The 21,597-nt window shown below is 38.3% G+C and overlaps 3 protein-coding genes across 3 annotated transcripts; 2 read left to right on the top strand and 1 right to left on the bottom strand.

The window, feature by feature from the left end:
- The first annotated feature begins 1,833 nt into the window (after positions 1-1,833).
- On the top strand, positions 1,834-4,355 carry LOC113687076 (E3 ubiquitin-protein ligase TRIM71). Its single transcript, XM_027204779.2, has one exon. It carries the CDS (start codon positions 1,840-1,842, stop codon positions 4,090-4,092), a length of 2,253 nt encoding a protein of 750 aa, XP_027060580.2. The 5' UTR covers positions 1,834-1,839; the 3' UTR covers positions 4,093-4,355.
- Positions 4,356-10,451: 6,096 nt separating this feature from the next.
- On the top strand, positions 10,452-13,239 carry LOC113687077 (E3 ubiquitin-protein ligase TRIM71-like). The gene has a single exon (XM_027204780.2). The coding sequence runs from the start codon at positions 10,714-10,716 to the stop codon at positions 12,745-12,747; it is 2,034 nt and encodes a 677-aa protein (XP_027060581.2). The 5' UTR covers positions 10,452-10,713; the 3' UTR covers positions 12,748-13,239.
- Positions 13,240-16,235: 2,996 nt separating this feature from the next.
- LOC113687088 (uncharacterized) lies at positions 16,236-17,999 on the bottom strand. Its single transcript, XM_089193494.1, has 2 exons — positions 17,855-17,999; positions 16,236-17,258 (listed from the first exon to the last, which is right to left on the bottom strand). Exons 1-2 carry the CDS (start codon positions 17,945-17,947, stop codon positions 16,410-16,412), a joined length of 942 nt encoding a protein of 313 aa, XP_089049620.1. The 5' UTR covers positions 17,948-17,999; the 3' UTR covers positions 16,236-16,409.
- Positions 18,000-21,597: the final 3,598 nt, after the last annotated feature.

Raw genomic sequence — 21,597 nt, 5'->3', positions numbered from 1 at the left:
ACTCGAAAGATTTACATTTATATTTAACCCGTGTATATTTTGGTGCGGGAAAGAACAAAAAAAAACGGAAACTATTCTACCTGGTTGATTTACTATATGTTCTGATCAAATATATTCTACCCTATTTTAACCAGTCTGGATAAAGATATCCTGGGGAAGAAGTTGGAATTTTGCGCTGAGCTGAGATAAAAGGTTTCATATTTCAGGACATGGCGCCAGTAGCGTCAAAATAGGTGAAACAAAAAAAATTGAGAAAAACCGTTAAAAGAACAAAATTTATGTTATTTGTTCTCAAAAAGGGTTTATCTAAATATGTGAACCAAAACAACACCTCGCACGAGAATTTTGTGAAAAGACGAACTCGGCAATTCGTGCCATATTTGGTGTTGTTAAAAACTGGCGTTTGAGCGCTGAAGTGATTTTCGCTCAGAAGAAAATTGTTACGCCATATTTGAAAAAACCATAGTGGTTTCGATTACAATTAGACTAAGGTAGATTCTGGACAAAGTTTGAAAGAATTCGACGTACCGGACCACTTTTAAAAGGACTGCGTCTTAGTTTCTCAAACGCGCACGCAAGGAAGGAAGACAAACATACGACAAAACTAATGTCGATTTGATGGACCCTACTGTATATAGCACGGGGGTATCATGACGAGGTGGAAGTAGCTCAGTAAATAGCTTCTAACACAGATAAACTCATAAGATTTGAATCGTGTAAATGCGATGCAAAACTCCATCGCGAGAAAAATTTAATTACTTACAATTTAAAGGATGCACGGATCTTTTCAAGATCAAAAGCAGTATCTGAAATTTTGAACTCAGGTTATATTTAATATTTATGGTCCTTACAACTGTTCTAGAAGTGTGCGTTTACTCGTTTCATTAACATTTGATGGGTCAAATTAAATTTGTTGAAGTTAATGAAAGAGCTATTTTAATGTTTATTTGAAAATTAGTCAGTTGGAAGTTTAAAAAAGGTTAGCCGTTAGGTACTTGAATTTTTCAGAGTCCAAGTCACTACTAAACTCCGAACGATAAACAAGCCCACAGGTTTGTTTAATGAGAAATTTCAATCAGACAAAGCACTTGCCTCACTTTTCAAACTTGCGGCTGCAACGCTGGAAAACATATATGTTCCTCCTTGTCAACAATAAATCTGAAAAAAAAGTTGAGTTGCCATTTTCACTGCATGGTGTGAGCAGACTTTCAACAGCGCTGTGACATCACCGGCGAAGCCCGCGGCGAGGGATGCGAGCGTGCGAGTCATCCGGAGGGGTTCTCGCACCAGGCCTCTTACACCGCCTGTCGCACAATTACTTCGTTCCCCCACGCTTAGCGTCCAGTGTCGACAGTGCAGCCATTGAGAGGCTGCTCGTCGTTACGAGACCAAAACAACACATGATTGATCGGCTTTAACAGTTATGCTCCTTGAAGAGAGAAAATTTTTCAGGGAAAATTTTAAAGAGACTTATGCGCAAACTCGTACTTAGTCCCTTTAGCGCTTTAGGAATGATTCGACATTTTCCATAACAACTCAAAAAGAGTTAGAAGTAAATTTTTCGTGACGTTGTTTTGAAAAGTTGATGTTGTGGTTAGTCTGGAACGCAAACAATGCATGCGTGTTTTTATTTAATCAGCGGTTCAATAATGTCAAGGTCACACTGGATTGAAGAGTCTGAGATAACACAAGCATCTTCCTTTACATGATTGGTTGCTCAGCTGAGCCTATTATGATAATTAGCAGCTAGTTCTCTGAAAAGCTAAAAAAAGATTGTCACAAGGCGTCATCGTTTCAAGCTGGTTTCTGCTAAATAATTGCTCTCCTCGATCACATCTGATGAACAAAATGGATATCAAAACAGTGCTCCAAGATCTTCGTGAAGAAGTGTTATGTCCTGTGTGCACTAGCATATACACGGATCCAAAACAGCTTCAATGTTTACACAATTTCTGTCTGCGATGCTTGAAGCAGCGGCACGGAACAAGCCGTGGCCAAGACACAATCAGATGTCCGAAATGTCAAGCACTAAACAAACTGCCGGAAAGTGGCGATTTGAAAGATCTACCAACCAGTCTTTACCTGAACAGCCTGATTGATGTGTTTGCCATTAAAGAATGTAAAAAACGTCGAGTACCGTGTGGAAATTGTGAAAAGAAAAGCTTTAAGACATCTTATTGTTTCCAATGTTGCATATTTTTTTGCAAAGAATGCGTCATTGGACACAACAGAATGCAAATCAACAAAGATCACCGTGTTCTGGCGCTTAAAGATTTTAAAGAAAAGGACTTTGAGGATGTGATTAAACGACCCATGTACTGCTCGAAACAGTGGCATGAGAAAGAAGAACTGATTTTCTTCTGCAAGAATTGTACTACGGCAGCTTGCCAAAGCTGTTCCTTGATAGATCATGCGGGTCACGCCCTAGTGCACCTTGACGAAGAAGCTGAAAAACAAAAGATGGAAATGAAATCACTAATAGAAACAAAGGTGAGTGATTTACAAAAAAAACTAAATATTGTAGGACAACTCGACAAGGATTACGCAAAAGTGATACAAAGAGGAGAAGACTTGAAGCGAGAAGTACAGGAGTTTGTGGACAATTTGCTTGAAACTGTTGAAGCGAAGAAACTAGCTATTTTTGAAGCAGTGGAGAGAGAAACGAGAAAATCGCTTGAAATTATTATGGGGCAAAAGACGGAGTTCGAACGTCAAATTGAGTTAATCGAATCATCGTTGGAGAAAGCTAATAAATTGATGATACGAAGCACAAACGCCGAAGTCGTTCGACTAATAAAATCACTGAAGACAATATTTCAGCGGGATGATCGAGAGCAACGGGTGGTCCACCCCCTTAACAAGCCTCCTTTGCCAGCTTTTGTGAAAAATCAAGAGCTGTTGAACTCTTTTGAGGGCGAAGGAATTGGATCTTTGCGAGTAAGACACCGAACAAAAGCAAGTCAGTCGGTTACTGTGGGTAAAGGGCTTGAAGAAGAAACTGCTAACCATATAGCGCAGTTTACTTTGATTACAAGAGACGCCGAAGGAAGACAGTGTTACAATGAACATGATCACGTAACGGTGGAGATCATGGACGAACAAGGACGAGAATGCATGACGGAAGTGCAAATAAATGACAATAAAGATGGACTCTATCAGATCAGCTGTTCTCCCAGAGATTTAGAAAGGTTTAAAGTAACAGTAAAGGTAAACGGAGAACATGTTCAAAACGGCCCCTTTACTAAAATAGAAAAACGATTTCAGTTCAAAGCTGTGTCGTCTTTCGGCGAAGAAGGTTCTTCCGTAGGAAAGTGTAGTTCTCCTTGGGGGGTAGCAGTTAATGCCAGGGATGAAATAGCTGTAACTGATTTTAACAACCACAGAGTTCAAATTTTTGACAAGAATGGAAATTACTTAAAGTCATTTGGTAGAGAAGGTGACGAGGCGGGAGAGTTTAAATATCCGATAGGAATAGCATTTCATGATAATGGTAATATTCTCGTGGTAGACCATGGTAACCACAGAATCAGGATTTATAATGAGACGGGTCAGTACGTGAGCAGTTTTGGTGAGAAAGGAAACCTTGATAGTCAGCTTAATTCTCCTATGGGCATATCGGTAGACAGTGATGGAAACATTATTGTTGCTGATACAGGCAACAAAATAATTAAGGTCTTTTCTTCTGATGGCACATTTTTAATGAAGATAGGTGGACAAGGGGCTTTTACTTGTCCTATCCACTGTGTCCAATACAAAACATATCTCATAGTGTCGGACCAAAATGAACATTGTATTAAAGTTTATGACAGGAATGGAAACTTTAAGTACAAGTTTGGAAAGAGGGGTGGAGGGGATGGGGAGTTAAATCATCCCGCATTTTTGTCTGTGAACAAGTCAGGACACCTGATGGTATGTGACGCAAATAATAACAGGGTACAGGAGTTTGAACCGAATGGAAGATTTTTCAGTAAGTTTGGAAATATAGGTGGCGATTTAGGAGAATTCAATCATCCAACTTCTTCAGCGGTTCTTGCTACTGGGCAAATTGTTATCGCTGATATGGGTAACAATCGTATTCAGATATTTGAGTAAACTATAATATTTATAAAAAATAGGCATGCGTAGCAGGGAAGAGTTTTTTGTTTGGCTGAGAAGGTTGAGATAGGACACTTTGTGTACCTAGTGTTTTTATTTCTGTAACAGAAAAAGAGCATATTTTTGAAACGGACGAAAATATCGCATTACTTCGCTTTAAAAGAAAAAAAAACCTTATGTATTTGAACTCACACAGGTATTTTGTGGTCTATTATCTCTATTGTCTAAATATTCTAAGCAAAAATAAAATGAATCGCTGCGACAATTGCTGTTGTCTACTTCGCGGGATTGGAGATAGAGTGCGTTGCGTGACGAGACCAAATAGCGGTTGCCAAAGGGCCCACGCTTACTGCTGTTCCTCTAACGGAGAGAACATCAAAATTATTCGTCTACAGTTAGTTATGTCAAAGATAAAATTCCTGATAATTCTACTACGGAAAGCAAACTGAAACTCTGTTTTATCTCCAATAGACCCTAACCAAAGATAAATTGTGATTTAGACATAAGTGAAGATACATTAAACAAGAGAAAAGGATAATATTTCGGAGAGGGATCGTTGATTGGTTGTTGCCTATATGGACTTTGCCCTCTGTGAAATACGTGATAAAAGGCAGGTTGTTTACAGGGAATTAACACGCGATTGGGTCCAAGTCCAAGATAGCTAGAAGCGAATTGTATTCGTAGAAAAATACAAAACGCGAGAGAATTGCGTGGAAAATTCACTATCCGTAGCATTTAGTTCCATGTGAATCCATCTCAGTAAGGTTGGACAATGCGGATAGAAAACATAATAAAATGCAGGTTTTTTTGCAAGGAAATGACACGTAGTAGGGCGAAGGCTGATGTGGCAAAATGGAATTTGATAAGGGGAACACAAATTGCGTAATGTCTATGTAGTGAAATGATCGAGTATGTTCTGATTGGACTTCGGACGTTGTTTTCAAGGAACGTGATGGAATGTAAGTTGTTTGGCGTGTGCGTTGTGAGTTAAGGAGCCAAAAAAACACGCTGGAAGATATCCAAATGCTGTGATATGATTGGTGCGAGATACATACCCTAATGCAGCAATCTGATTGGCGCGAGATACGCACTCTATAAATAACAAATATATACTATATAAACAAAGCCAGAATTTTTCATTGCAACCCGTAGATTACATCAAAACAACGAAAATTGATTGAGTGGGGTTCCCCCCCTCTTCCATCCTTTAGTGCCTTGGCTCTAAAAGGCTCTTAAATCCACGATAGTTATCTCCCAGCCTGGGGTTTTCGTAATTTTGTCCGTTACACTGTGTCACCTCTGCCTTAATCCGTACATCTGCCTTTGCACGATGACTCTGAGCGCATCGGGATTTTCTAGCTTGTTCAAACACTCAACAATTTTAATAACAGTGTTCTTGCACCGCGTCAGCAGGATGGAAAATTGTCTCATACCTCACCATCCTCAACCTTGATTGCTGGTCCAGTTGACAACTTTTCCACGTAGTAACTAGCTATCTCAAAGCTTAACTCATATAGTTCCTGTAGTAGGACACCTGCTGTCCGATGGCCAATTTCCTTCTTACTGAGAGGCAGCTGTTCACCAGCTTTGTACTTTAACAGAGGTATACAGAAAAAGGAAGTAAAGTTGAGTGTTCTGACCGGCAATTTTCTTGACTATTAAATTCTCAAGCGCTCTAATGAACGCCCAGTATTCGACTGCGTTTCCACTGATGCCAAAATCATTTGGCTCAGCAAGAGTTAGCACCATTGTGCTGTCGGTGGATCAAAGCTTGCAGTCTTGGTTGTTTAAGAACTGAGCCTTTCACAATTGCTGAGTTAGTGCGTCATTCCGTGTAGGATCTGCGCAAAAAGCACCATAAACAAACCCATAACACTCTGATTTCACAACGGTTGGAGGAAAGGTGGGTAATTTTGCAATCAGCGAGTTACAGTGAAGCGGAGCAACTGCATTTGCATCTGATCTGGAAAAGCCTGTAGCACCCGGAAAATTAGGCGGGGTTAAATTTTTCTCTGCGACACTTTCTTGTTGAGCGCCTTCGTCTGTATTGCCTTTGTCATTTGGCAAAGCATCGGTAGTTAGGTGTCGCTGCACCTTAAATCTGAATGAAACAGTATTGTTACATTCGGCTGCCGAATCTTCAAAAGTGTTTCCGGCTTCGATGTACACACGTTCCTCAGCTTGGGCTTTAGCGATTTCTATTTTGAGCTCTGAAGCTCTTTTTTTTAACTTTAGGAACTAGATCTTCCATCTGTAACGCTTGACGATTTTCCAGGCTCGTAGCCTCTACTTCTCTTCTTAGAGCTCGCAGAGGTGATTTATAATGGTAATAGGACCAAGTGGAGTCCAATCTGGTCTGTAATCATGAGAGTGATTTACAAAATCGGACGACTGCAAAGCGGGAGTCTGATTTGTCAATCACGAGTCTTTTTACCAATTTATTATAACCGTTACAACTTCGAAAAAAAAAATTAGGACAAACATCTCCGGCAGAAAGAAAGTCTCCAGCAAAATATTTCCTCCATTTTGGCAATTCCCCATTTAATTTCAGGATTATTGGTTGTTGCTATGGTTATTAATTCTGTGATTGGTGGATTTAGCTGATATATGATTGGCTGCTTCAACTGTTCGACTACAAGTGTCCAATAACAGCCAACTGTCCGACTACGCTGTCTGATTACAACTGTACAGAATGATTAGTGTATAATAAAGCTGCAAACGGAACAATCACGTTGAGGAAATTGTAATGGTTATGATTACTCCAATAATAATATACATGCAAAAATTTCAGCTTGGTTATTGGCCCTGCTCATTGCGCAAACATAAGGATCCGACTACTGGCGACTCATTCATTACAGCGATAGAAATACTGATCTGCTGATTGCGATATGACAAACTTATTATGCCATAACCATTAATTAACCGAGCATAAACCAAAACAAAGCATTAATACATAGTAAACAGATAAAATGTTTCGACACCAAAAGAAGGTATCAGCTTGCAAAATCCTTCCCAAAGATATACATTTCCTTTCTCCTGTTAAATGTTGATGAATTTTTTTCGTGAGTGCAGTCCACTTAATTTATTGTCAAAGAAAGGCACGAAGACAAAATCACTGCTGATCAATTCACATGCACGCTTCAATTGATGTAAGACATGAGCCTCAAAAACGGGTCAAAGAGCAAGGTCGCCTGAATAAATCTCAGCTTGCCAATTTAAGATCTTCTTTTTGACAAACAAGTTCAAACGAAACGATCGTGGAATGCAATCGTCGGCACAGTCCTTGGCAACTAGTTTGTTCCTGTCTTCCAAAATACGATGGATATTGGATTAAAGAGACAACAAAATTTACTACCGGAACGTCGAAGCAATGCATGAAATCTGGCCCTAGAAACTTTCCTTCGTTGGAAGGCATCGTAGGAAAGAAATTACATCTAAACAAAAGGCCTTCCTTTCGTAAACATTAGCGGGCTTCAATTGGAAATGTGCTTCTTTAACCGAAACTTTCAAAGAAATAGCTTGACTAGTAACGATCAATTTTGCGGATCCATACTTGTTAAAGAAGTTCTGTGGATTATTTTACATCTTTTAGCTGTTCGAGAAGATTTCTGCGTTTGAAATATCACTCCTTTTGATCTTGTAAGGCAAACATTTTTTTTTTTAATATGGACACAGCCGAAAACTTCTCTGAAGTACTACTATTTATACTTCTGTCAAATTTTACAATAAGGTGATAGATATTTTGGCATTTGACAAATCAGTGAGTATTGTGAAACTGGCGCGTTTTTAATGAAAAAAAAAATGAAAAAGACGACAGACAGTCGATCTGATGTATTTGTAGATGCAAGAATAAACACGAACGTGAGATAGAAATTATTACTTGTGCTTTTCATTCCTTATAACTGAAGACTTCTCAACGTGACTTTTTCATCATCATAAATTAATGACTGGTGAGTTCATTTGGTGACATCGAATCGATTTAAGGCGATGTGAAATTCCATTGCGAGGAAAATATAATCATGATATGATCATTTCAAGATCAAAAACAACGTTTTAAGTTTTGAATTCAGTTCAAATTTGACTTTTGTTGTCAGTGCGACCAGTCTAGTAGTGTGTTACAGTTAGAGTTATTAACTTTGTTTTTTACTAACTGCTCGAAAGTACTTCGTGCTTAAAGGGAAAAAAGGAGAAAATGAGCATTGAGTTCCCACTACAGATAACATTTTGTTGCGTATTTAGGCGAGACCTGCCGTGAATAAATTGTTTTCGATCGGGGAACCTGCCGTAAATGATTCGTTTTACGGGGGCAAAGGCCAGAGACCATGTGCAAAAACAACGCTCCATGAATTTGTTTGTTACTACCTTATGATACCAGCTTTTCCTTCAATTACATTACGAAAAAAATTAATTAAAGATCACAAGGCCTTTTTCTGTTGCAATTACTGTTCTCTTTGGATATAGGAGTGAAAAGGATCTTCTCGATATTACTTCGATAGAGTTCAAGTGAAAAAAACTTATTATAACGGAAAATATTTGGGTAACTTTTCTGACGCATAAGCAGTTATCAAAATTAAAACCCAGGCATGACAAATATCGTTCTTCTGACGGACGGTCTGACCTATTATTTTTATTTTATTTTTTGTTTGGTTCGTTTTTCGGTTTTTTGTTATTTTAAAGGAGTCATTAAAAAGTTGTATTTTCAAATACAGAAAAGAAAAAAAATTTCTAGCTTCATTTGAATGCTGCAGAAATTCATTATTATTTTAACCTGCTCAATTTAATAAAATGTTCTTAGATAGCTATTGTTATCAAAGTTATATTTCGCTGTTTATTTTTGAAGTTTAAAAAATAGTAGAATTACCCTCGTCATGTTTCTGCCGGAATCAACCCTACTACCCCACTTTTAGAGACGACTGCAACGATTCCACGATCGAAAAGACAAACACAATCTGAAACCAGACGAGTTCGTTTCATTACTAGAAATCGATGTCTTTATGCGTTTTTTTTGTCATGATCATTCACGTCGAAGACAGCCGAAGAAAATCGAAGACAGCCGAAGACAGTCGAAGACAGCTGAAGACAGTCGAAGACAGCCGAAGAAAATCGAAAATACTCATAGTAGCGAAGCCTTTCGAAAACGATTTCAAAATTAAGTTCGCATTTTGACAATACATTGTCTTTAAAAGGGTCAGTTTTTTGAGTAGACAATTGAAAACTGAGGCTTTTGAAAACGTTGACGGGAGGTGCATCACATACTGCCGCTTTGATCAACGATTTCAAGTTTTTCGATGGTGGGGAAAGTTTCGGATGTTACTAAAGGCAGGAATGTGGAATGTGGAGTGTGGAATGGAAAACGTACAATGGGAAATATAGAATGAGGAACTGGGAATGAGGAATGGGGAGTGGAAAAAGAGTGGGGAATGGAGAAAAGGAAGTGGTAAATGGAGAATGAAGAAAAGGGAATATGGAATGAGGAATGGAGAGTGGAGAGTAGATTATCAAAAGTGGAAAATGTAGAGTGGAGGATGGAGAATGGAGAATGGAGAATGGAGAATGGGAAAAGGAAAATAAAAAATTGAAAAACGGAAAATGGAGGGTGGAGAATGGAGAATAGAGATTGGAGAATGGAGAATGGGAGAATAAAATGGGAAATTGAAAATGGGAAATTAATGTTTTTTTTTAGATTTTATGTTTATAACGCCGATTAGCCTGCGAACATAATTTCATTAGCACGGTGACATCATCAGCGAGGCCCGCGAGTTTCGAGACGGCGAGGGATGCGAGCGTGCGAGAGGTCTGCAAAGGTTCTCTTGCCAGGCCTTCTACACCGTCAGTCGCACGATCACTTCGTATACCCTCACGAATCTCTGGCTCTTAACCACCAGCGTCGACGGTGCAGCCAGTGAGAGGCTTCTCGTCGCTACGAGACCAAAACAACACATGATTGATCGGCTATAATAGCTTTTCTCTTTAAAGTGGATTACAATCTAACAAAGCATTAGCATTTAAGGGATAATTTTGAATACGCTTGTGCGCAGACTCGTATCTTAGCCCCTTTAGCGCATTGACAATGATTTGACATTTTCCTAAACAAGTCAAGAAAAGCTTGAAGTATGTTTTTCGTGTTGTGCATAATTTTTGAGAACTAGCGTATGGTTAGTCTGGAACGCAGACTATGTTTAAGGTTAATCGGCGTTTCAGTAATGTCGAGGTCACAACACTGGAGAACAGAGTTTTAGATAAAACAAATAATTTCCGTTACATGATTGGTTGAGTTAGCTAAATCCATGTTGATAAAGGATAATTAGCAGCTAATACAAAGGAAAGCTAAAAATAAACTCCCAAGGCTCCATTATTTTAAGCCGATTTCTGCCAAATAGTTTCTCTCCTCTCTCACATCTGACGAACAAAATGGATATCACAACGTTGCTCCGAGATCTTCGCGAAGAAGTGTCATGTCCTGTTTGTACTAACATCTACACGGATCCAAAACAGCTCCAATGTTTACACAGTTTCTGCCTGCAGTGTTTGAAGCAGTGACACAGAACCAGCCGTGGCGGAGACACAATAAGATGTCCAAAATGCCAAGCTCTCAACAAAGTGCCGGAAAGTGGCGACATGAAAGATCTACCAACCAGTTTTTACCTGAACGGCCTGATTGATGTGTTAGCCATTAAAGAATGTAAAAACAGTCAAGTACAGTGTGGAAATTGCAACAAGAAAAGCTCTGAGACATTTTATTGTTTCCAATGTTGCACATTTTTTTGCCAAGAATGCGTCATTGGACATAACATCATGCGGAGCAACAAAGACCACCGCGTTCTGGCGCTCAAGGATTTTCAAGAGAGGGACTTTGAGGATGTAATGAAACGACCCATGTACTGCTCGAAGCAGCGGCACGAGAAAGAAGAACTGAAATACTTCTGCACGAATTGTGCTACGGCAGCTTGCCAAAGCTGTGTCTTGATATCTCATGCGGGTCACGCCATTGTGCACCTCGACGAAGAAGCTGAAAAACAAAAGATCCAAATGAAATCACTGATAGAAACAAAGAAGAGTGATTTACAAGCAAAAATAAACATTGTACGACAACTCGACGAGGACTACGAAAAAATGATACAAAGAGAAGAAGACTTAAAGCGAGAAATACAGGAGTTTGTGGACAATTTGTTTGCAACTGTTGAAGCGAAGAAACAAGCAATATACGAAGCAGTAGAGAGAGAGACGAGAAAATCGCTCGAAATTATTGCAGGACGAAAAACGGAGATCGAACGTCAAATTGACTTAATCGAATCATCTTTGGAGAAAGCTGATAAACTGATGATACGAAGTACAAACGCCGAAGTCGTGCGACTGATGAAATCATTAGAGACAATATTTCAGCGAGATGATCAAAACCAACTAGTGGACCTCGACCTGAAAAAGCCTCCTTTTTCAGCTTTTGTGGAGAATCAAAAGCTGTTAAACGCTATTGAAGCCGAAGAAATTGGATCTTTGCGAGTGGTACACGACACAAAAGCCAGCCAGTCGTCCGTTGCTGAAGGAAAAGGACTTGAAGAAGGGATTGTTAACCATATAGCGCAGTATACTTTGACTGCAAGAGACGCGGAAGGAAGATATTGTCACAATGAAGATGATCACGTAACGATGGAGATCATGGACGAACAAGGACGAGAATGCATGACGGAAGTGCAAATGGAGGACAATAAAAATGGACTATATCAGATCAGCTGTTCTCCCAGGGGAAGGTTTAAGGTAACGGTAAAGGTAAACGGACAACATGTTCAAAACAGCCCTTTTACTCTAATAGGAAAACAATACCAGTTCAGAGCTGTGTCGTCTTTCGGCGAAGAAGGTTCTTCTGTGGGATTGTTTAGTTTTCCTTGGGGGATAGCAGTGAATGCCAGGGATGAAATAGCTGTAACTGATTTTAACAACCACAGAGTACAAATTTTTAACAAGAATGGTAATTACTTGAGATCATTTGGTAGGGAAGGTGACAAGGCAGGAGAATTTAAATATCCGACTGGGTTAGCATTTCATGATAATGGGAACATTCTTGTGGTAGACCAGTGGAACCACAGAATCCAGATTTTTAGTGGGGAGGGTCAGTACGTGGGCAGTTTTGGTGGAAAAGGAAACCTTGATAGTCAGCTCAATTTTCCTCGAGGTTTATCGGTAGACAGTGATGGAAACATTATTGTTGCTGATACAGATAACAAAGTGATTAAGATCTTTTCTCCTGATGGCACATTTCTAATCAAGATAGGTGGACAGGGGGCTTTTACTTTTCCTGCCCACTGTGTCCAGTACGGTACATACCTCATAGTGTCAGACCAAAATGAGCATTGTATTAAAGTTTATGACAGGAATGGGAACTTTCAGTACAAGTTTGGAGAGCACGGTGAAGGGGACGGGGAGTTTAATCGTCCCAAATGTTTGTCTATGAACAAGACAGGACTCCTGATGGTATGTGACTCATATAATTATAGAATACAAGTATTTGAACTAAATGGAAAGTTTGTCAGTAATTTTGGAACTAGAGGTGGTAATTTAGGCGAACTCAGTTGTCCAATGTCTCTGGCGGTTCTTGCTTCAGGGGAAATTGTTGTCGCTGATATGGTCAACAATCGTATTCAGATATTTGAGTAAAGTATAATCTATATAAAACATAAGCATGTGTTGCATGCAAGAGTTACTCTTTGGCCTGGCAGGCTGACATGGGGCACTTTGTGTATCTAGTGTTTTCATTTCTGTAACAGAAAAAGAGCATAACTTTCAAACGAACGAAAATATCGCATTACCTCACTTTAAAAGAAAGAAAGAAAGAAATACCCAATTAATCTGAACTCACACAGGTATTTTGTGGACTATTGTCTCTATTTTCTAAATACCTCTAAGCAAAAATATAATGCATCGGTGCCACATTTACTGCTGTCTCCTTCGCGGGCGTCGTTTGGTCTTGACACAACGCACTCTACTCCCATTGGAGAGAGAGCGCGTTACTTGACTAGACCAAAGAGCGGTTGCGAAAGGGACTACGCTTACTGCCGTTGCTCTAATGGAGAGAAAATCAAAATTATTCGTCCATAGTTAGTTGCCTCAAAGATATAGTTCCTGGTAATTTTACTACGAAAATCAAACTGAAACTCTGTTGTATCTCCAATAGACCCTAACCAAAAATATATTGCGATCTAGACATAAGTGAAGATACATTTAACGAGAGAAGAGAATAAAATTTTAAAGACGGTTCCTTGATTGGTTGTTGCCTATCTATAAAATGCAGGTTGTTTACAAGGAATTAACAGGCGATTGGATTAAGTCCAAGGTGGCTGAAAACGAATTTTATTTGAAGATAAAGACAAAACGCGAGAGAATTGAGTAGAAAATTCACCATTCGTAGCATTTAGGAAACGGACAGGCATCTTTTCAGTTCCTTTCGGCTGTTCGAAGGCAAGCATCACTTGGGTAAATCACTTACGAGCAAGCCAATAGCTAGCTTAAGCAATATTTACTTCTGTAGCATCTTCAAATCGTTATTATATGCTTAAAAAACTTATTTTTATTATCATCAACACTAGTCATTTAGATCGAGTATAGGTATTAGAAAGAGACATCATTTAATCAAAGAAGAGTAAAGAAACCAGAGCCTCCAGGTTAAGAAACGACGTCTGAGATTATTGAACCAATAAGAATCTCAGCCAAGCCTGGTACTATAAGAGAGTTTTTACACTTAATTGGTTCAGACTTGAAATCTCCGATTTTTTATCCAGTCACTGAGTAATTAAAAAGGGACATCGGAAACATATATTAAGCTGAAAATTGCTCTAGATCTATAAGAAAAAGCTTTTTTTTATGTTTTCTAAGTAAAGGATACTTTCAATATTCTTTAAGAGCGACATTTTGAGTTTAACTTTTATTGACAGTTTATTCGAATTAACCCTTTCACACCCAAGATCGCAATATTAATTCTCTTTACTGTCTGCCACTCAATTCTTATGATGATAGCTCAGAGAAATTGATACTAGATCAAATTTTAATTCCCTAATTGATATCTGTCTTATTGTCATCACTTGTCTGCTTGATATTGTATTGATATGGTAAGGAAAAATTCTCTCTTGGTCACTCATGGGAGTTTCAGAGTTAGCCAAGCTTTGTATGAGTGACAGATATAATATATTTCTGATAAATGGATGCAATTAAGTGATTACTTAGATAATTTTTATTTCATCAACTGAGTTGATAATGTAAATTGGCCACCATAAAGAGTTTCAAAGCAAGCTTTTACTCACCTTCTTTGTTCATTAATAATTCCTTACATCGATAAAATGAGAATAAAGTTTGTGTAATCTCTCATATAATTTGAGAGTTTGAGAGAATTTCTGTCCTGTTGATTTTCCAGCTTCATAGCCTTTATTTCTAAAATTGCTCTGATAAGAGCAATCAGGAGTAAGGTTACAGACAGAATTGGACGGCGCAAAGTTCTTTTACCAATTTATCATAACTGTAACAATTTCCAAAAATAAACACATTTGTCTCGAGCAGAAAATTCCTCCAGTTTGGAAATTCCCCTTTTTTTCAGGATTAGTGGTTGTTGCTCTTCGATCAATTCTGTGATTGGTGGATTTAGCTGATTTATAATTGGCTGCTTCTTGTTCGATTACACGAGTCCAATTATTGCCAACTGCCCGATTACATTGTCCAATTACAACTGTACAGAATGATTAGTGAAATTAAAGCAGCAAATGCAATAGTCACATTAAGGTAATTGTAACGGTTGGGATTTATCCAATATCGATATATTTTAATAAATTTCAGCTTATTTATTGGCCATGCAGAAACACAAGGATCCGATTACTGGCGACTCATTTATTGAAGCTATAGAAAAAACTGATTTGCTGATGAGGATATAGGAAACTTATTACGTCATCACCATTGGCTGACCAAGCATAAACCAGAACACAACATCAATACAAAATAAGCAATTAAATTAATTCGAGACTAAGAAAATTTATTAGCTTGCAAAATCCTTCTCAAAGAGATAAACTTTCCTTTATCCTGTGAAATGTTGATGAAAGTACAGCAGCAGTTGTTCCTCAGTCACTTTTTTGGTGAGTTCAGCTTCCTAAGTGCGGAGTTATCTGAGTAAATCGCAGCTTGACGATTTAAGAACTTCACTGTCGGTAAATAAGTTCCAAAACTAAACGATCGTGGAATGGTATCGTCAGCAAAATCCTCGGCAATCAGTTCGTTCCTATCTTCCTGAACAGGATCGATATTAGATCAGTGATGTTTTCAAGGGACCCAATTAAGGAGAATGAGCCATAGTGACGACCATATTGTTTGTTCCAAGGCAATTGTGAAACAGAAAATGGGTGTGTCCTTCATCGAAGTCGTTAGGCTTAGCCAGGCGGAATGTTATGCTCTCCATTGAAGAGACGATTTACACACGTAACCCTTAGGATTACTCCCTTAAATTCCATAAATCCCAGTGACTCTTAAGCTATGAATAGCCCATTTCCGAATTCTCTCCTGATTGGATCACGCTTCTTCAAATGTTTTAATATTTATAAGGTAGTCTATCACTCAGTCTCCCGTTCAAATAACGGGAATCACAATCGAAATTATGTCATATTTTATTTTTGCCCTCTGGCAATAGGCTTGGAAGTTGGGTAAAATTATGTCGCCGGGCAGAAAAAAGAAATTCAGCAGCGGAGGCAGGAAAGAGCAAAACGCTTCTTCCAATTAAAAAAGGGAAAAGTTTCTAAAGCAACTATTAATTTAAGTTTAGAGCACTATTTCCCCTGTAAAAGTACTCCATGTATGAGGCTCAAATTTTTTGGGGAAAAAAAATCGTCTTTTTAAAATTCACGATTTAAAAATAGATTAAGTCTACATTTCCCACTCTCGTGCCAGCAAAGTTTGATGATACATATCAAAACCATTCAGGAAAAGCATTTCGTAGAGCGGCTTTTAAGAAAGTTTCTTTTGAAGAAACTAGAGAAGTGATAAAAAAATTGGTTCCAGATGAATCCGCTGGGATCTAAACAGGAGATCACGAAGAAGAAGACGAAGGGGAATTTAGAGTGTGGAGAGGCAGCATCCACGATACAAAGTAGAATAAAATAGTTTTTCACATAAACCCTAAAATCTTCCTTCTGTTTATTTCGCACAATTTGACACAAATTTCGAAATCAATTTAAATTATGTAACTCGACACATCACAATCAGATCACTACAGTCAATTTTTATATTCTTCCAACATATCACTCGGGGACATTTTGTGCGACATTTGCAAAACTTTTTAGTGCTTGTCACACGAGGTGGTTCTTGAAGATGGCACCCACTTCTAAGTCGCCTAAGGCCCTGTTGTAAACTCGATATTCATCCAGAGTTCCCTTGGTTTTCCAGCCGTGGAGGTAACCAAATGCGAGTGGTCTGTCGTTGTTAACGCTGCCTCGTACTGCTGAGATGTCGAGGGAATCCGACTGCTTTTTGCCATTGATGTAAAGGAAGACTTTCTCCTGCTGTTGGCGATCAAAGACAACTGCATAATGAGCCCACTGATAAAGAAGATAATGTTGCTGAAAGCCATCATCAAAGTCGATTCTTTTTTGAGCCATTCTGTTTTTCCTGTCTCGTATACAAACATAAAGTCCTTCGGCACTATAAGCATGCCCTATTTCCCAACCGGCTTTCCAGCCCTCTTGGCCTGGGGGAAATAAACAGCCATAACCCTTCTGGACAGCGAAGGTTGTCAGGGGGTAGGAGACATCCAAAATCTTAATCCATCCAGCCACGGTAAAGCTGGACATCCCCGAATTTAATACCGGGGAGTCTGGAACCAAGATGACTCCATTGGAGTCAAAATAGCGACCACGTGTGAACTTGGATAACTTAGTCACCGGGCCAGTAGCCAAGCCGTGGTTCTCATAACCCGAGTCATCAGCCACCTCTTCTCCAGTCTGCTCGTTCATGCGCCAATGACCAATCAGACCAGGAATACAGATGTCATAGCAAGTCGGAACAGGACTTACTTGGGGGTAATATGGCTTCCATTGGTTGTTGAGGCAAAGGCTTAAAAATTTTTGACCTTCGGTGGAGCGTACCATTCCTGTCCTAACCGCAGTGCAAGGTGCTTTTTCAAACGGTGAGTCATCATCCTGGATTGAAGAAATCGTGGAACATCCATGTTTACAGAACTTTACAATCGCTTACAAACTGAAATTCTTCTGTTTAATTTTAACATTTTATTCCCACGATCTAACTGCGAAGCACTCAAATATTATCTAAACTTATTTTCAAATTTCTCTGCCTGCTCATGATAGATTTTAGCGTGCAGCCATTATTCATCACCATGCAGGGGTAGTCAACCCTCTATATACGCCTTTATGCTCTGCTGATGGCGACTGATCCCTCTCTGTTCCAACTGAAAGCCGTGTAAATCCCCCAAAGTTCATCGGACTCCTTCTTCCCCCTCTCTTACGTGCGCCCCAGCCGATAAATAAGGACCGACTCCTGACATGAACGTGATTTAAAATATTTCTGCATCCACGATATTTGCATGATAGTTTCTCAATTTTATGAAATTTTTCTGGATGCTGACAAGTAAGATTAAGCTCGGAACTTGTCCAAGGCTACGGAAATACATCATTGCGACAGAAAAAACGAATTACTCAGATAGTCACTGTCCTCTGTTAGAGAATTTGAAGCTTTCTTACAAAAAAATTGTCAACATAATTGTAAAATCAAAATTTACCTTGTTAGAAAAAAAATCTTTTCCAACTACACTTTGCAGCAACCCGTCGAAAAAGGAGGTTAACAAAATCACGGCGACACAGAATCTTTTCATTGTAAGAAAGGCCCAGCTTTAAACGCACAGGTTCAGTTATAAGAGATCGTCTGAGAAACCTTTTCTCACGTTCCTATTTTTGTCGCATGTTAAGCTCCTTTAGGATTGGTGCAGCATAAATTCAATGGAAAAAAATTTTAAAAAACATAAAAAAAAAATTAAGAAAGTTATTAAAAAAATAATTAAAAAATTAATTTAAAAAACTGATTAAAAAAATTCAGAAAATGAAAAAATTCTTTAAAAATAAATTGAAAAAATTTTTTAAAAAATTCTTTAAAAAATTCAGTAAAAATTATTAAAAAAAATTAAGAAAATAATCAAGAAAATTTAAAAAAATCAATTAAAAAATAATTAAGAAAATTAGAAAAAATCAATTAAGTAGAATTTTTTAAAAATTAAAAATTTAATTAAAAAATAATTTTAAAAAAATATAAAAAGTTATTGAAAATTTCTAGAAAATCTTATTAAAAATTTAATTAAAAAATTATTGAAAACTAATTTTAAGAAGTAAATGGAAAAGAGAAAATGAAAATTGGAAAAAGAAAAATTGGAAAATGCAAAATGAAAAATGGACATTTGAAAATGAAAAATGGAAAATGGAAACGGAAAATAGAGAAAGGAGAATAGAGAATGGGGAATGGGAAAATAATATGTGAAATTAAAAATGAGAAATGTAGAATGGGGGATGTAGAGTGGAGGATAAAGAATGAAGAAAGGAGAATGGAGAATGGAGAATGGAAAATAGAGAATGGAGAATGAAGAAAAGAGATTAGAATATGGGGAATGGGAAAATACTAAGGGAAATTAAAAATGGGATATGTACAATGGGCAATAGAGGGTGGAGAATGGGGAATGGAGAGCAGACTTTCATTAGTGCTGTGACAGCGAGACCTGCGGGTTTCTAGACGGCGAGGGATGCGAGGGTGCGAGAGATCTGGAAAGGTTCTCTTGCTAGGCCCTTTCACACCGCCTATTGCACTATCATTTTGTTCCCCTGCTCTGGGGCTTAGCCGTTAGTCTTGACGACACAGCTAGTGAGCGGCTGGTCGTTACGAGACCAGATAATTTTGAAGAGGCTTGTGCGCAGACTCGTAGATCAGCCCCTTTATTGACTCAACATTTCCCTTAACAAATCAAGAAAAGCTTGAGGTAACTTTTCGTGTTGTGCTTAATTTTTTAGAACTAGTGTTGTGGTTAGTCTAGAGCGCAGAGAATGAGAGATTTGTGTTTTGGATTAATCAGCGTTTCAATAATGCCGAGCTCACAATACTGGACAACAAAGTCTGAGATAAAACAGAATCTTCCGTTACATGATTGGTTGAGTGAGTTAAATCCATCGTGATAATGAGCAGCTTGTTTAAAGCTGATTTCTACCAAATAGTTGCTCTCCTCGCTCGCATCCGAAGAACAAAATGGATATCAAAACGTTGCTTCAAGATCTTCATGAAAAAGAGTGTCATGTCTTTTGTGTTCTAACATATACACGGACCCAAAACATCTCCAATGTTCGCACAGTTTCTGCCTCCAGTGCTTGAAGCAGTGGCACAGAACAAGCCATGGCTGAGACACAAGCAGATGTCCGAAATGCCAAGTTCTCAACAAAGTGTCGGAAAGTACCGATCTGAAAGATCTACCAACCAGTTTTTACCTGTACGACCTGGTTGATGTGTTGGCCATTAAAGAATTTTAAAACAGTCGATCGAGTACTGTGAGGAAATTACGACAAGAAAAGCTCCAAGGCGTCTTATTGTTTCCAGTGTTGCATATTTTACTGCCAAGAATGCGCCATTAGACACGACATCATGCGAAGTAACAAAGACCACTGTGTTCTGGCACTTAATTAAAGATTTTCAAGAAAAGGACTTTGAGGATGTCATAATACGACCCATACACTGCTCAGCGGCACGAAAAAGAAGAGCTGAAATACTTCGGCAACAATTGTAGCACAGCAGCTTGCCAAAGCTGTGTCCCGATAAATCACGCGGGTCACGCCATAGTGTACCTCGACGAAGAAGCTGAAAAACAAAAGATCCAAATGAGATCACTGATAGAAACAAAGAAGAGTGATTTACATGTACAAGCAAAAATAAACGTTGTACGACAGCTCGACGAGGATTACGTAAAAATGATACAAAGAGGAGAAGACTTGAAGCGAGAAGTATACGAGTTTGTTAGCAATTTGTTTCCAACTGTTGAAGCGGAGAAACAAGCCATTTACAAAGCAGTGAAGAGAGAAATGAGAATATATCACTTTTTACTGAGAATCACCCTGGTCGAGTCTCAGCCCGAGTCGACCCGATTTCCTCAGTTTCCAAGAAGACTGGGACAGTCTGAGCTATCCCAACGTTATAAGCGATGTCAGGATACAATTCGGTTTTGTTCGAAACTCCTTCCTTTTTAATGTGTTTTTATTTATCATCCAAGCTAAATCGCCCGAAAATACTCATGGTAAAGAAGCCTTTCGAAACCTATGTGAAAAGCACAGTGTTATGACAATCGCGGCATCGTTTTTAAAGGGGCTCCCTTTTTTTTGCGTTTTCGGGGTCCTGCCGTGAATTATTCGTTTTACGGAAATGAACGCCAGAGACTACACAAACATGCTTGAACATATAAAGGGGGTAAGTTTCTAAAGAAACTGTGGTGCTGCGTTGTTCGAAGAGTATAACAGGGAACAAGTATGATCAACTGAGTTGATAACGTAAATTGGCCATCATAAAGAGGTTTAAAGCTGATGTTTAAGTAGAGCGTTAGCCCTTGTCAGAGTGATAGCCTGAAAATATTCTTTGTGATAACAGCTTTCCTTTCGATTACATAACGAAAACAAAAAAATAATTTAAGACCATGCCTGAATATGTTTACTACTACCTCGTGGTACAGGCGTTTCAAATTTAGAATGGATGGAGAATGGAAAATAGAGAATGGGAAAATAAAATTAAAAATTTTTAAAAAATTGGGAAATTAATGTTTTACAGATTTTATTTTTATAATGCGGAATATATATTTTCAGCGTTTATTATCGATATCCATACTTTTTACAAAAATTGTCAGAGGCAAAAAAGGTTGTAAAACTAAAGATTATTCGTTTCATTAACCCCTGATTGGTCAAATTAAATTGGTTGAAATTAATGAAAGAGATATTTTAACGTTTAGTTGAAAATTGGTCGATTGGAAGTTAAGAACAGGTTAGCCGTTAAAAGGTTAAATTTTTTTAGAGTCTACGTCACTACTCAAATCCGAGTCCACAGTTGAAAGTCCACTTCAAAAAGTCTGGCATTTCATTCTTCAAAAGTAATAGAGGTTTGCTTAATTAAGAGGATAATTTTCGATCAGTCAAAGCACTTGCCTCACTTTTCAAGTTTGCGGCTGAAGCGAAACTGAAAAATCATATCAAAGAATAATTCTCCTTTCACGACAAAAAGGACGCGCCAAGCAGATAACGAATCTAACAGGTCTCAAGAAGTAATTTGCCTGAATATTGATAACAAGTGTGCGGCCAACTCCTGAACTTATGATGCATTATAATCACAAATACTCTCTTTAATGTAAACTAGATTGACATGAATAAAGTAATTATTTTTGCTATTCGCTCAGCTTCAGATAGTAACATAACGAAACAAGTCAGGGTAACTTTTTTTCGTATCATCAATTTA

This window comes from Pocillopora damicornis, chromosome 14, assembly GCF_964200805.1.
Source record: "Pocillopora damicornis chromosome 14, jaPocDami1.2, whole genome shotgun sequence".
Classification (NCBI taxonomy): domain Eukaryota; kingdom Metazoa; phylum Cnidaria; class Anthozoa; order Scleractinia; family Pocilloporidae; genus Pocillopora; species Pocillopora damicornis.
The sequence above is the reverse complement of the archived record's forward strand: the minus strand, read 5'-3'. Positions and strand labels throughout refer to the sequence as shown.

Bases quoted from the DNA above. Each gene is read 5' to 3' on its own strand.
- LOC113687077 (XM_027204780.2), top strand. From the start codon at position 10,714: ATGAAAGATCTACCAACCAGTTTTTACCTGAACGGCCTGATTGATGTG.
- LOC113687088 (XM_089193494.1), bottom strand. From the start codon at position 17,947: ATGAAAAGATTCTGTGTCGCCGTGATTTTGTTAACCTCCTTTTTCGAC. The intron at 17,259-17,854 runs GTAAATTTTGAT...TCTTCAATCCAG, and splicing joins AAGATTTTTTTTCTAACAAG to GATGATGACTCACCGTTTGA.
- LOC113687076 (XM_027204779.2), top strand. From the start codon at position 1,840: ATGAACAAAATGGATATCAAAACAGTGCTCCAAGATCTTCGTGAAGAA.